Source organism: Bicyclus anynana, chromosome 1 (genome assembly GCF_947172395.1).
Source record: "Bicyclus anynana chromosome 1, ilBicAnyn1.1, whole genome shotgun sequence".
NCBI classification, from domain to species: domain Eukaryota; kingdom Metazoa; phylum Arthropoda; class Insecta; order Lepidoptera; family Nymphalidae; genus Bicyclus; species Bicyclus anynana.
Genome location: NC_069083.1, coordinates 17970826 through 17988103, shown reverse-complemented (window position 1 = coordinate 17988103; position 17278 = coordinate 17970826). Strand labels below are relative to the sequence as shown.

The following is a 17278-nucleotide window of genomic DNA, read 5'->3' as shown; positions in this document are numbered from 1 at the left end:
CCATATAATAATTTTAGTGATTGTATTATAGAACTAGAGTTGGCAGCGTTACTGAACTATTGTCCACAATATTTCTATACAAAGAGTTAACAATAAGAGTTTCAGTTCTATTGGAGTCTTATAACGGCTTTAAATATCGTAGACTTCACAATTGTACAGCTTTTAGTACTGCTATGACAATTGTTCAGTTATAATGTTTAAAATCTTATTTTTAACTCTTTGTTGTGATTTATACATACTTCCCTTTAATTCAAAATATAGTTTAGCCACATCACCATTGCAAGGTTAATTAAAATTCAAAACGCTTAATTTTTGGGGCTATCGAGCGTATTGATTGAATTAAAACAAAATGATTTAAAAATATTGCAGACGTCATTGTGTTACCTGGTGATATGGTCGAGTCTTTAAGCTGGATATATGATAGACGCAGATAAATTAAAGCTGATTTTACTATAAACATATTCAAGGCGGACGAAAATATACGTCTATCCTGTTTCCAAAATTTGTTTATCTGCTGTGCTTGCCTTTCAATAGGTATGCGCTCAGCCTTATACTAGATACACCATGAATGATAAATAGTATTTGTCTCATTTTCTCATACGTGTTTCTCTGTGTGCGACAGGAATGGAATGATTACAACCTAAGGTGGAACGACAGTGACTATGGCGGAGTCAAAGATCTACGCATCACACCGAACAAACTATGGAAACCGGACGTTCTTATGTACAATAGGTGAGAGTTGTTGCATGATGTGGAATGGAATTACATGTTTAATTTACTTTTTTCAGCCTCGAGAAACATGGTGGAACTGGTAATTTTTATTCATTTACTTTCATCATTGTGCTTTCAAGTTCAAATGCCTAGAACCCACAGCCGTAAACTTAGAAAAAAAAATTAAAACCTTTAATAAAAGATGGTAGATGTTCGATTTAGATTGAGGCTGTAAAGAGCACAGACCCAGAGTCTTAAAGCTATTAAAATTATTCAGCCTAATAGCTATTGCTATCCTTTTCAACAGCGAGTAGTTGATAAAGGATGGCAATGTGGACCTAGTACCATTCGGTTTATAAAAACTATACACTATAAGTCAGCAAATACAACTATTAAATATATCAAACAATTTATTTACTTTTTATAGTTGTTTCTTGATTTGAAACTAAAGATTTAAATTATTTTTCCATTTACAATTTAACAGTTCAGATTTAAATAATAATATATTTTATAGCACTGGAACCTTTTATTTCGCTAACCATATGCTTACTTTTAAATTAAATTTTTTGTATGGCAAACAGTGTCATATAATTCTACATTATTATAAAACCTGTGTTGACTAAATTACTAAACCAATTATATTATTATTGACAGACTAATTGATGTTTTTTTAAATATGTAAGTTGCTTAAAGCATAATATGTAAGTGGAACTCGTGCACATGAACTTGACACCTGGCTAAAAAACTCAACCAAACAAATACAGTACAAACATCATTCAAACAAGGTGTCGAGTTATTTCGCACGAGCTGTAATAGTATAATGTAGTCTTCTGAACTTAAATTCCAATTTAACAATTCGCATTATCACGTTATCACGTTGGAAAGGAAGTATTCAATATACACGGACGGACAATAATACACTATACACGGACGCGTTATATATAAGCAATATATAACGCGTCCGTACTATAGATACAGGCATACAAGCATTGGCGTGCACTTCATACATGCATCAACGCAATGCATATTGTACTGACGATTCCTCACTAACTTGTATTGGATGAGGAATTGTTTGTTCATTTTGTACAATTTGTACGCTTACCCTCGTTGAAAACGTTGTGCGCGCCACTGGATACAAAGTATAGCAAAATCCGTAATCCGTTCAGTGCTTTGAACTGTATGTTGATGGATCAATCAGTAACGCCTTGGAGTCAGGAGGGATTTTCTTTTGAACCGGTAGATAATATCCGATTTAATTATGTCCTTAAGCCCTCATTCGCACGAGAGTTTTTTAACGGACATTAAATAAGCGTTGAAATATAGTATGAAGTTAAATGAAGGTCTATTTCTAACGGCCAAAATTTAAAATGCGCCACTGCTCGAAAAAAAGCATATTTTTTTTTAAATACACGTAATTAAAGCGTAATTTTTTAACGTGAGAAAAAAGAAGTAAAGTATAACAAACATGATCTTTTAAATACGACGAAATATTTTGCATTTCGAAAATCACGACAATTCGTACATTATAAACTCGGGGAGTTTCTCTTTTAAAGTAAAAGTTTCGTCATTAAATTAGCGAATATGTATAGGAGCTGCACCCACTTTTGCTAATGCGTTTGAACATTCGCCAAGTAACAAAATATCATTAAACGCAAGAGATATTGTTATGGCGATGAAAAGTTTGGAACTTTTGCTCAAATATCCATATATTTCATCTTAAATTAAATTTCCAGTGTCTGACTACGTTGCATTTTATGATTATTATATATATGTTTGAGTTTTAATGTAGTGATGCATATTTAATAATCTTCATCTAAGTTAACTAATAGATGCAAAGTTCGTTAATTGAGTGCATGGGAAGTTAAACTTAAAATTTAAATTAAAATTGCCTTAAAAAATAATTGGCGTATCGTTATAATTAATACCGACTGATTCGTAATTATTGTGTCAATTTCCAATCAGTTTCATTTCTAGACTTACTATCGCTATCGATTCAGGAATTATACCAAAAACCCAAGCGATGAAATACAGATGCAATCTTTATTCCTATAACTTCGAGACTAGTTTCGTAAGTTAATTTTTTTTTATATGTCCTAATCATGATACATGATAAGGTCTTTATTGGGATACGCTTGTTTAATAGATGACAGGCAAAGATCATGGAAACACGGACGCCTACTAGGTATTATCTTAGATCATAAGAGGCACGAAGATAATATACCAACACCATTGAAATTAAAAAAACTATAAATACCCATTTTTTTGTTAACCAGGACTCGAATCTCGTTCGCGATCCGTAGCCTCACGTAGCTGGATCAACAAAGCAATAAAACATCTACGAGTGTAGTAAACCGAAGTCCCCCGGCACTAAGAAGTTAAGGAGCCAGTAGTTTTCCATTTACCTGGCCGCGAGCCAGCGCTAATGTAAGGGGATATTGAGCCTCGTTTACCGAACGCGTTGCCACATTCCGTGCGCTGCTCTCGCTACGGTTAAATACTCGTAGCTTGTTACATTTGCAACCACATGTGTTGCTTGTGAGAGTATTTTTATGGTAAGAGCGGTTTCAGACTAGCGTTTTATACACGCGTATGAGCGCGTTTTTGGAAGCGCATGTATGCGCGCCTTTTGGCACACGCTCAACTCCGATGAACGTTGACGCGCTTCTAAGCTCGTATAAGCGCGAGCCGCGAGAGACATCTGCCACAGATATTGATACGACACCACCGAAATATGCCCGTTTACGCGAGCCCGGTTTTTTGAAGCGCGTTATTTAGCGCGCGTGTAGACGCGTATGCTGAAACGACCGTATACGCGTAAAAAAAGAACGCTCGTACGAGTTGGGCGTGGTGTGCCAAAAGGCGCGTCTATACGCGAGATATAAAAAAGTAAATGTATCTCTTATAGCCCGACTCAAGATTCAAATTAAGGCCTTTTGATCCAAAACCACAGCCAACGCTAGCCGCTGGACCAACGAGGCAGTTAAATCATGAATATATTATCAAATTCGTTTATTTCAAGTAGGCTTTGTTAGAACTTTTGCATTCGCACGAACGCTTTTTTAACGTCCTTTAAAATATAACAAATGCATTCCCTAGTAAATGTTCACACGTCATAATTTTAAAAACGCGACGCTTTTATTCGAGCTGTGTTGCATTTTCAATTTTAGGCGTTGGAAATAGACATTCACATGAACGCTTTTTCAAGGCCCGTTAAAAAACGCTCGTGCGAATGGGGGCTAACTCTAATCGCTAACTAAAACACCGCTTACTGATTCAAAAGAGGTCGGCGAGCTTAGGTATCATGCTCAAACATACATTATTGAATAAATTCGATAACATTTTCAATAAGATAAAGTGTACCTACATTTTATCGCTTTCGCAATAAATTCGGCCAATAACCTAATCTCGAGAACTTTTTCACTTAAATCAAGAAAACTTTCTGTTTTATCACATACGTGTTAAGGGCCCGCCTTTATGTACTTATGTGATACGAGTATATCTGTTAACTCATATGTTTTAGTACTTTCAATTAACTTTTTATTAGTATCTAAACTTAACTAAATATCATTCTACCGTTAGATATTATTTTCGTTGTAATTTTCAATTTCGTTGACTACGCAAACGCACCTATATTGTTGTGGCATTATTTTGTGTTTGTGCTACCTATGAAACTTGCACAATTAATTATTTCTTAATTACATCTATTAGTATTAGTAGATGGATACAGGATGCTGACGCTGGACAATGGACATAGTAGGTTGGGCCCCTAGTAGATAACGAAAATCCTATATTATTTTTTTTATCACAAATTATCCAACATTTAATGCAAAAAACAAAGAAAAATCCGTATTTTCCTTGTTACTAAAACGACATCTTTGTTTTTTGATCGCATATAGACTTAATTTTCTCTTGGCCTGCGAAAGTAAAACGTTTTGATATTTCACTGGAAAGGTAGGCCCTTAATGCCAGGGTTGGGCCGGTCGATCTATCTAGAGTAGAATTACGATTTCGTGACGAGAATGAAAACGTTGCTGTTACGGGCAAAGGAAGTATGTAACAAATGTAATCAGATTCGGATAGGATGCTAAGAGTAACTAGCGTACCCTCCCGTGCTTTTCTTAGATGTAGTCATAGTAAAATTACTATAAATAATTAATTGTGTAGTAAACTTACTCTAATGAAATTAATAAAAACGTAAGTTTTTATTAAATTTAAAATGGAAAATGTTTGGTTGTTTTTGCAAATAGGCTCCAAAACTGCTGGACCGATTTTAAAAATTCTTTCACCAATAGTAAGTTACATTATCACCCTGTAATAGTCTTCTTCTTTTTCTGTCCTGGGCCTTTTCATTAGTAATTAATGTAACAAAGCCTGTTTGTTATAGCCAATACTCAAACTATGCATAATCTAAATGCAAAAATTACAATAAAATCTTTGTAGTAGGTACTTTCAAAATATAAAACATAGATCGCACATGCGTAAAATCCGTTTAGTATTTTAGGAGACCACAGCAAACAAACAAACACAGTGGATAGCATATGTGCGTTGTTGCAACTTATTCTATACTAGCCAACATCCCGCAGTTTCACCCACGTAGTTCTCGTTCCCATGAGAATACAGGGATAAAATATAGCCTATAACACTGACAAATACCGTGGCTCTCTAGTGGAAAAAGAATCTTAGTCGGTTCGGTACATCCAGAGATTATTTTCAACACCACAAAGTTTACTTTTTTACGTGCGGACGCTCGTGTCTTCGTCCGCGTGGAATTGAGGTTTTCACAAATCTCACGGGAACCATGGAATTTTCCAGGATGATAAGTAGCCTATGTGATAATCCGGTGTACCAAAGGAGGAACATACATATACACAAACACACAAACTTTTGCCTTTATAATATTAGTGTAATAGGTAATATATGTAATAGGACAAAATATGTAGAACGAATTTTCATCACGAAATCCTGCATATTACACACCAGTAAACAATACTTACTTACGTATTTGTTGTTGGGTGAATAAATAAATAATTACCACATTTTAGTAAATAGATTATTATTTTCAGTAGTGACATATATAACAAGGTCGAATATTATATTCCAGGAACATTTTTTATCATATCCGTACAGATAGACGACCTTTATGGCGCAGCTGTGGTTCTCAGTTTACTCACTGACCGTGTGTTTTTTTTGCTTTTTTTGTAAAGCTACGTTATTTGTGTGTCATAATCTATATTTTATCCCCGTATTTTCACTGGAGCGGGAACTAAGCGGTGAAACCGCGGACGTCGGCTAGTTAGTAATAGGATTGCATTTTTCGTTTCATCATTATCTAATACCTATAACCATTATTCATGGATCATTTATTCATTTATTTGTATATATAATTTAATATAATATAAGACATTCGATTATCTAAATCACTGGACAATTGACATATTTTAAAACTGTGTCAATGATAGATAGGAACTTATTTACTTCCATGACAACTTGTAATAAATATTAATTAGTAAATATTATGTTAAAATCAATTTAAAGTGCGATTCCCTCTTAATTACTTTTTGGTGGTCAATTATTTAATGTATGTGTCTGCTAAGAGGAAGTAGTTATCACAAATATTATTTGTAACTCTGAATTTATTCGTCAGTTATCTCAAAGCGTTGCCACTAGATAACCGTGTCCATTGAATCAGGAATATTGTTTCATCAAAATGTATAGAATATTATACATGCTGACAATATTTATTATAGTGAGTGGCCATTGGGAGCATCATCACAGAAGACATTGTCCTTGGAAAACCCGTCACGCGGGTAAATTCTGCGGACACCGACATATCGAAACAGATTTGGATGATTTAAAAAACGACTTCATCGCAGCGGAGATTAAACTGCAAAGATTGTGCAACCAGAACAGTGGAATAGTTACAAAAGAAATTTACGATGATAACGCGTACAGCTTAATATATGTACTTAAAGAAAACGACAATTATAACATCACTGTGAATATCTTCCATCGTTTTATACAAACTAAGGTTACTGATAATGCCACATTGATCATAGAAGACCTGAAGGTAATACCAGGAATGGTGAGGCCGGAAGAAGCGACGTGGACGTTTGTGAAAGGAAATTTAGAGATACGCTTTCCGTATACAGTTCCAATTGGCAAAGAAATCATTGCAGGCTGTGGAGCAATTAGCGCTGGAGTATTGAATGTGCCCCAAGCTATAGGCATAGAACCCAGAATAAATTTAGATTTAACCGATAATGAGATAACTGATAAATATAATAAAATAGTTTTTAGTGATGTAAAAAGCTCAGAAAGACTGGTTTTAGGACAAAAATAATAGGGACAGAAAAAATATATGTGTCTACAACATTAACTTAGAAGTTGGTTGGAGAGTAATATCAATAATAATCAAATACAAAATTAATACATGTATATTATGTGTACTTTCTTAATATTTTTACATTTTTTTTATTATTGTGTGGTGTAAGTATTATATTACCAATAATAATAATCCTTAACTTGAAATATAACAGAATTGTGAATTATCCATCGATATTATAATGGTTTTGTATTTGATAGTTTGTCTTGTTTTTTGTGAAAGTTTGAATATTTTTTTTAGTTAAATATTTTTGCTTGACACAAATCACTTACGATATGTAAAAAAATATATAGTAGCATAAAATTATTATTTAAATAAGTAAATAGAAAATTCAATTGAAGTCCGATTCGTTCTTGATTAGCTTTTGATGATCATTTAATACATGTGACTATTAAGAGGAAATAGCTATCACAAATCTATTATTATTGTATTTAATAATGAGTTAATTCGTCAGTTATCTCCACAGCGTTGCCACAAGATAATCGTGTTTATTGAATCAGGAATATTATTTCATCAAAATGTATACAATATTATACATGCTGACAATATTTATTATAGTGAGTGGCCATTGGGAGCATCATCACAGAAGACATTGTCCTTGGAAACATCGTCACGTGGGTAAATTCTGCGGACAACGACATATCGAAACAGATTTTGATGATATTAAAAAACATATCATCGCAGCGGAGATTAAACTGCAAAGGGTGTGCAATCAGAACAGTAAAATACCTACAAAAGAAATATACGATGATAGCGCGTACAGCCTGACATATGTACTGAAAGAAAACGATAATTACAACATCACTGTGAATATTTTCCATCGTTTTGTACAAAGTAAGGTTACTGATAATGCCACATTGATCATGGAAGACTTGAAGATAATACCAGGAATGGTGAGGCCGGAAGAAGCGACTTGGACGTTTGTGGAGGGAAATTTAGGGATACGATTTCCTTATAAAGTTCCAATTGGCAAAGAAATCAATGCAACCTGCGAAGCTATTAGCACTGAGGCATTCAGTGTGCCCAAAGCTGAAGGCATAGACACCAGAATAAATTTAGGTTTAACCGACAGTTTTTAGTAAAGCTACTTTCAAATTGATTCTCGGATTAGTAAACCACAACAACTAATTCTAATAAGTTCTTTAGGGAGTTACATTACCAAATATACGAATGGTTTTTTTTTTAATATTGTTAATGATTTTACAAGATTTTGTATTGTGTGTGTGTTACAAGTAACAAAATAGTATTCCAATTGCGATATACTCGTAGTGTTAGCCGTAAGTTAGCAGGCTTCTATTTTCCATTGATTTTGTCAATGTTTCTTTAACGTGCCTAATTATCATATTTTTTAATGTTTTCGCTTCCGATTTCCAAAACTATTTTTCATTTACTGCACTTAAGACATATTGAATAAAATATTTAGAAAAAAGCAATGGATGTTGTTTAAGGAGAAAAGTTTAAATTTAACGTTCTTTAGCTTTTTAAAACCTTTTCTGTTGTTTTCAAATAGACTTGGAATATATCATGAACACGTACCTTTATAATTGAGTCACAGCTTAAATCTTAAACCAATAATATTATCTCTATGAGAACTCGCTTTGAAACTGTGCCAACTATGGTTACACCTAAAATATGAAAGTAAAACTTGACTTATGAATTACTTGCAATGTTTGTGACATTAAAATATATGAATAAGAGTCACTAATTCATATGGTATAATGAATTAGAGAGTAATAAATTTCTTTATCTGATTTAAGTATATTTGTGTAACGAAGTTAGTTATGTATGAAAATCATATTACATATATAGCATACCACTATATATTCAAAAATATCGGCAATGTATAATACTATCAATCTAGTTATTTATTCAGTAATTAGTTAATATATTTTATCTTGTCATTGTAAGTCTTACAATGCGTTAAAATTAAATACGATTTTTATATTAATGTCTTTTTATTATTCTAATATTCCACAATTTAATAGGATGATACTCAACGTTATTTTATGTTATAGATATGTTACGTTCCTACAAAATTACCGCAAAAAATGACCCGAATTTAGCTACTCTACTGAGAAAAATACTGTTTAATAATCTTTATAGACGAGAATATACCTTTTTTGTTACGTTGGCAACCCTAGAGCGAGGGAACGATGCATGACGTCATCTTTTTTCGAGTGTGCAGCCGACTCCATCGAATTATAAAACGTCGTCACATCAAAAAAGGCTGAAAAGCAGCAGCTAAAAATAGGAAGGCCTTTTACATATTGACCCCCAAACTTCTGTTCGAGGACAATACACGATAATGATGATTGTAGTTTAAAAAACCCAACAACTATACCTACTGGGGAGTCTTTGTTATCATTATTTAATAATGACGCTCAACTTTAATAATAACATATCTCGTCATGTGTCATCGGGTCACAGTAATGATTCGACTATCGCTGTTTATATTTACACTAGACGACGCCTTGTGGTTTGACCCGCGTAGTTCCCGTTTCAGTAGGAACACGGTAATAAAAAAAAATGTCAGCCGTCACGGGACGCCTCACACATGTGAAACATCGACATTATTTTGTAAACGATAAACAACACTGTATACCAACAACAACTGTAACACTGCGGAGTATACACTATAGGTATCCGAGCTAAGTGTAGCGAGAGAGATGGCTTAACGCCGGATCGAGTGGGAGAGAATCGCACAGTCGATTGCGCATGGCGACGCGTCGCCACACCGTACACACTACTGCATATAGTCTGTATATAATATATACCATCATATAGCGTGGCGACGCGTCGCCACGGCATGCGTTGCCTTGCCAGAAATCGGTTTTACGTGCGGCTATAGATGTAATATACTTTATAACACTCACAAACAACTTTTGCTTTCTGTTGGTAAAAGAATCGGCTTAGTACATCTAGAGATTACCCCCTACAACCTCATGAATACGTGAGATGTGATAGCCTAGGGGATATGACCTGTGCCTTCGATTCAGACGGCGTAGGTTCGACTCCGAAGGCATGCACCTCTAACTTTTCAGTTATGAATTTAAATATCACGTGTCTCAAACTCATCCTCATCGTGAGGAAACCTACATACCTGAGAATTTCCTTAATCCTCTATGTGTATGTTTCTATTGGACCAAAGTGGTGGACTAAGGCCTCATTAACCCATATGCGACTCACTGTTGAGCACGAGTCTCCTCTCAAAATGAGAGGGGTCAGACATCACAACCGCCAATCCATCGATGCAACGTAGTTTTTTCTGTTAACAAGAAGTAACTCAAAAATACAAGCAAAAAGCTTCTGAATCATAAAATAAACTTATAATCTTTATAAGAATAAAAATCACGCGAGCCGAGTGAAGAGCGCTGACAGGTTAAGGACTCTTTACCTTATTCCTTTGACATGCAGCCGAATAAAGTCGGATATAACTGCTGCAGTATCATTGACTGTCGCCGACCGCGTCGCTTGTAACTTTCCGCTTTTTTACTTATTATAATTTGTAATGTTATCTTTATACTTAATATTATAAAGAGGTAACGTTCGTGTTGTTGTAGGGGTAATCTCTGGAGCTACTGAACCGATTTGACGGCCTCCGTGGCGCAGTGGTATGCGCGGTGGATTTACAAGACGGAGGTCCTGGGTTCGATTCCCGGCTGGGCCGATTGAGGTTTTCTTAATTGGTCCAGGTCTGGCTGGTGGGAGGCTTCGGCCGTGGCTAGTTACCACTCTATCGACAAAGACGTACCACCAAGCGATTTAGCGTTCCGGTACGATGTCGTGTAGAAACCGCAAGGGGTGTGGATATTAATCCTCCTCCTAACATGTTAGCCCGCTTCCATCTTAGACTCCATCATCACTTACCATCAGGTGTGATTGTAGTCAAGGGCTAACTTGTAAAGAATAAAAAAAAAAAAAAAAGATTTTGGAAATTCCTTTACCACTAGACAGCCACGTTATTTGTGAGTGCCAAAGACTGTATTTTATCCTCGTATCGTCATGGGAACGGGAACTACGCGAGTGAAACCGCGGAGCGTCGGCTAGTAAATTATAAAGGCGAATTTTTGTGGGTATCTGTAAGTGTGTGTATATGTTTTTTAATACTTAACGCTTTAACTGTTTGATTAAAATTCAGATCAGGGATAGACTAGATTAGATTAACACACAGGCTACTTTTCATCCCCAAATAATCCATAGTTCTGGCGGGATTTCTGGAAAACAAAATTTTACGCAAACAGAGTCGTGGGCGTCCGCTAGTTTTATAAACTCTCACTTCAATTATGTATGTATGATGGCAGACGTCCACTGATTCGTATCGGACGCATCGCATCAAATGGATTTTTAATGTTACGGTAGACAAAATGCGTTCGTTAAAGATCCGTGATAGCCCAGTGGATATGACCTCTGTCTCCGATTCCAGAATTCCAGATTCAGTTATGTGCATTTTAAGAAATTAAATATCACGTGTCTCAAACGGTGAAGGAAAACATCGTGAGGAAACTTGCATACCAGAGAATTTTCTTAATTCTCTGCGTGTGTGAAGTCTGCCAATCCGCATTTGGCTAGCGTGGTGGACTAATTGGCCTAACCTCTCTCATTCTGAGAGGAGACTCGAGCTCAGCAGTGAGCCGTATATGGGTTGATAATGATGAAAATGCGCTCAATGCAATCTGTATGACGCGGATTAGTGGAGGCACTAGTATGACTCTATACAAAGAATTCTAAAATCCGTTTGACGCGATGTTTCCGATACGAACGATGCGAATCTGTGGACGCCTGCCATTTAGTTGTATTAGCTAAAATTTCAATTAAGAATTAATTTGTAATTAGTTCTTTTTTATTGAGAAAGAATACATTAAAGAACTTAAGCTAACTTATCCTAATAACTAACTATACAAATCATGCCTACGTGGAATGGTGGCAAGAATACTGGCGGCTTTTCCGCGCTGGTCAGCCAGGCTGATCCTTTGCGCAAAAAAAAAGCCAGCCCTTCTGTCACCAGTCAGGGCAACTAGCCGCGGTGAAATGATACGATAAAATTTTTTGGCACTGCGGCCCAAGGGTCTCCACGGCAAAAGGTACAAATATGTAACTCTCTGTCAGAGCTATTATAAGCAGAATTGCTTGGAACTATGAGTAGAGAGTATGAGAGTTACAAAACGGGGGTCTTGGGTTCGATTCCCGGCTGGGCCGATTGAGGTTTTCTTAATTAGTTCAAGTCTGGCTGTTGGTAGGCTTTGGCCGTGGCTAGTTACCATACCGACAAAGATGTACCGCCAAGCCATTTAGCGTTCCGGTACGATGTCATGTAGAAACTGAAAGGAGTATGGATTTCATCCTACTCCTAATAAGTTAGCCCGCTTCCATCTTAGATTGCATCATCACATACCATTAGGTGAGATTGTAGTCAAGGACTAACTTGTAGAGAATAAAAAAAAATGCTTTTTAATTGTTTGTATTTATTTACACGTGCGCCACTATAATTCTGAAACACATTGTGCTATTTCAAATTTAGAATTTAGGTGCTACTAGAAGTTAAGTACTTCCATTTTTTTAATTGTATCGAAGTGCTTAAAATGAAAATTTATACTAATATTATAAAGCTGAAGAGTTTGTTTGTTTGTTTGATTTAACGCGCTAATCTCAGGAACTATTGGTACGATTTGAAAAATTCTTTCAGTGTTAGATAGCCCATTTATCGAGGAAGGCTATAGGCTATCCCTCTATTCTTACGGAAACGGGAATCACGTGGGTGAAACCGTATCCGTATCACGTTTAAAATATTATGTAATGTAAAAGTATGTAATTTCAAATTAAGTACGCTCTGTCTAATTTAGCCGGGCTTAGTTTTTATTTAAGTATGTACAAATTGGGAGCTAAAGCCACTAGACAACCAGGAGCTTATAAAAGAAGTAAATGCATTATCAATGCGAGAGAACCCAAAATCGGTGCAAATTCGTGACAACAGAAATCTCTAGTGGCGGATGTAAAATTCATGAGTTGTACGGTCAGCGACGTAAAACTCTTTTTAACTCATTGACCTTTATGTCTATAAAAATAAGGTTCAAATTCCAGTACAATTGTGGAACCACTATATGTACGACGCTAAGCTGGCAGGACGCCAACAAATCCGTATTAAGGTGGTCCTACTATCACACCGGACAATGCCGGGACAAAATATTTTATGAGGTCATACACCTTTTGGGGGATAAATATTTTTCTCCGAGTCTCGCCTCCGGGCAAAGATACTTTGAATTTATTGTCGCCTGTACTTTATTTTCGAATGGCGGACTCGAAAAACATGTTGTCTGAATAGAAAATTTACTGCCGAATGTTTTTGTTGGTGAAGTTTTTGTTGATCTAAAGGGTGTGTTTACATAGATTCACTGCGCGATATCTTTATACGTACAATAAAATGACAATTACCTATGTTTAAGCTATGTCTAATCATTCATTCGGAATTTCTGTTTGTCCTCCCAAAAACATTTTGGGGAATTTGATGTAGGAATTTTGCAAAATTGGTTTAACGGTCTGGATATTACAAGCTTTTTATTATATTTAAATTCATTGGTATAATTTGTTATAAATATTTGAATTCTTCTAAATCCAAATGAATCCTATCCATAAATAAAAAAATGGATATCCTGTCTTATCCATAAAATAAGGCAGGTATTTGTATGATTAGATTATATTTTGTAATTACAATAATAATTAGGTAACTTAATAAATAACTTCCAATAAATGCTAGCAATTAAAAATGAGTTAAAAGATATCACACCTTTTAGAGTTTTGAAGTAGCGCTAATATCCAGGAGTAGGTAAACATATTATCAACCTTAACTTACCTTTAAGAAATCGAAGCCTTACAAGAACAAGTATGCTGATTTTTATTTTAAACAAACCTATTACTTGTCACGTTTTTCGGGTAATACTAAACTAGAAAACAAAATTTAAACCCATTTGTTTTAAAGATATACGAAGTTTATGTAGGTTTCTCACACTCATTCAAAATATTTATTTTCCCAATTTTTCCAACAATTAATTAGGTATTCGGAACCAAAAGAAACCCAATAAATTAAAAATAGTAAAAATCAGTTCAGTCACGTGTTATAAATAGTGTACCTACATATAATCCAATTGTGTTTTAATAAACCAACGAATATAAATGAAAACATTTAACTTGAAATAATAATAAAATAAATAAATAATTTATAATAGTTTGTGTATCATTAAAACGTATGACTGTCATATTATTGTTACACTCCGGTGTGATGGACGGCAGTTTAAGCCCGACGACGGCAAAACACCACAGCGACAGTAAACACAGCCTTTATTACTGAAACCTGTAAGTGATTTAAAAGCCTCCCTTATCAAATGCCACTGTACAGCCACTTTGGATCGCGGCCAAACGTTTCACGACGCGACGTTTACTTCAATCTCGTTTTCAATTTAGCGTTCCGGTACGATGCCGTGTAGAAACCGAAAGGGGTGTGGATTTTCATCCTACTTCTAACAAGTTAGCCCGCTTCCATCTTAGCATCATCACTTACCATCAGGTGAGATTGTAGTCAAGGGCTAACTTGTAAAGAATAAAAAAAAAATTGTGTTATCATACAATGCTATCATTGTTAAACCATACCCATCATCAGCATTATTTTAAGTATTACCTGCTGTGGGCTGTAACTATAGAGTAGTAGATGAGGTATACGGTATATAAAGGTCTAAAGTAATAAGTGAATGAGATATAGAGAATGCACCTGTATTTGCGCGCACATTATGCACTAAAATTAGTCACAAAGCATAAATTTATTCGATATAATGTGATTCATAATAGAGTGAGTTAAAATGAGATTGGCCGCCATGGCCGAAATTCAGTATACCATAATTTGTGTTTTCACACAATTTTGAAGATTTCATTTAAATTATTTTATTATTTTCTCTTTATAGAGTATTTTTGGAATTAAGAAAAACGCGCAAAAATTTAGAAAGTTTTAGAAAATTTTATGATTATTTTATTGATTCACGGCTCAACAAATGAATTGATATGGATAAAATTTGGTACAGAGAAAGATAGTCTTTCTAATAGTAAGTAATTTTTGAGCGATATTTCCATAAGAATGGGAACTGCGGGATATAGCAGTTAAATTAAAAAAAATAGAAAATAACTACATTGCCATTTTTACTTACTGGAAAAGTAACTACGCACTGAATGAGATTCCCATTAAACTGTAAACAAACAAAAGCATTAAGATCTATCTTGGTAACTTTGTTTTAATAAGAAATACATTTAACAAGAAATTTGTTCTCTCTCCGTCTGAATGCAAAGAAAGTAATTACTTTTCTCCCGAGTATCTTTTAATTTCAAGTGGAATAGTGATCGATTGTGTGGAATGCTCAGAGTTGCGTTTCAGTTAACTTTTTAACGGTTTGCTGCAATTTATCGAACTTCCTTTTTTGTAGTTTAGTTAACACAGGATTTAAAGAAGTTTTTGAAATAAACGTACAACTTTTTAAAGTTTTTTTTTTCCCCTCAGTAATTTTTTTACAATGTTAAATTAATCGTGCCGCGTTGCAAGAACCAGCTCATGACTAAGGGTTCAAAACTATTCGGGCATACTCCGACCTTGAGGTTTAGTCGTGTTTCATAATCAATTAATTTCCTTTATTTGTAAATTTTTAACATTTAACACACGTTAATAATGCACATAAGATATCCATACTAAGAAATATAGGCTCAATGTGATTTTCTCACTTATACATATTGATATAGTAAATAAGTTCATTAGTTAATAATAAATAACCATTTATTTTTAATTATATTAAAACTAACCATTTCAAGAATGTATACTAATCTTTATTGGTCCTTCGTACTTCATATTGATGTATGTTATTATAATACACCAGGGGCGATGGTTCCTAGCAACCCGATTCCAATCGGGTTACCTTTTAAAAGTCCACGATATTTACGGACATAAATATTTTGACGTACTCAGCCAGAAACAAAATCAGACTAAAAAAAACACACGATCGAGTTACCTACGAAAATATTTCAGTCTTCGCTACTGTAATACACCTATAACCAATAACATCAGGTGGTCCGAGGTATATGCTGGATTTGGCTGGCTAAGTTTCTGTTATTTCCCCGTGAATTAAGCCGATTGTCTATTTCAGTATATGAAAATCTTTTACATTAGTTTAAATGGGCATTTACCTCTCAATTAGCTAAACTCTTTAGTTCGTTTTTCTATCGGCGAAGATGTATTGCCAAGCGACTTAACGTTCTAGTACGCTTCGTACAGAAAACTTTCAAGATTTGAATGAAGATTTTCTACAGGATGCGCATCAGTATCTCAGCGTAAGTTACTGTAAGACGAGATCCCCGTTAAGCGATAAAATATAGAAAAAACAACTTTATGCGAATGCATAAAGTCGCCCGAGGTATAGAAGAAGTAAGAATCATTCCTCCATTTATCGCACAATGTAAGGAACCGTCACCCATTCAAATATTAATGGTACACAATTTAATACCCAAGATCTGTCTACTTGAGGGTATCACAAAATAATCTACAATTTAACTGAAGTCAGACGCTCCCCAGATAACTGTCCAGACAAATAATAGTTTAAGCGTACTCTAAATAGTATCGGTTTATGGCTCGCTGAAAATTACTAAGATTGTAACATTTAGAGCATTGGCACACTCGATATTTTAATTTATGCTTAAATTTTTTGAGAAGATCTTCATTTCATTTCATTTCAAACATAATCTTAAGTAGGTACACAATCTATTTAATAGAAGCAAATGGCTATTATGTGAATCTGAATTGTTTAATGTACAAAATAAGTTTCATTCCAAGATAAACGAAAAAAGTGCAAAACTCAATTTTGTAAGAGAATTTTTAAGTCTGACGTTGTGGTTATCTACTGATATTCATCTATGTGAATTACTCCGGCCATTAGAAGCAAAAGCGAGTTGTATTAAGTATTGTAATGTAGCAGTGAGTGTGCTAGGGCCGTTAGAACGTTATCTCCAAGTCTTAATTAAGGTTTGCTACTTTAAAATGCAAGCACTTTAAAATAAAATTGTAAGAATGAAACGAATACTGCAATTAAAGAGTTTAGTTAAATTAAAAACTTTGAGGTGGGTTTGATAAAAATAATCTTTATAACTTAAGATGTGTTGTTT

At 34.7% G+C, this 17278-nt stretch overlaps 1 protein-coding gene across 2 annotated transcripts in view; it reads left to right on the top strand.

Annotated features, from left to right (window-relative positions):
• LOC112044283 (neuronal acetylcholine receptor subunit alpha-7) overlaps window positions 1–17278 on the top strand; it is a 188516-nt gene that overhangs the window by 153388 nt on the left and 17850 nt on the right. For both annotated transcript variants that reach the window (XM_052882180.1, XM_052882173.1), the window contains one exon: window positions 623–732. In XM_052882180.1, coding sequence (XP_052738140.1) covers window positions 623–732 — 110 coding nt within the window. The remainder of the gene's footprint in view (window positions 1–622; window positions 733–17278) is intronic.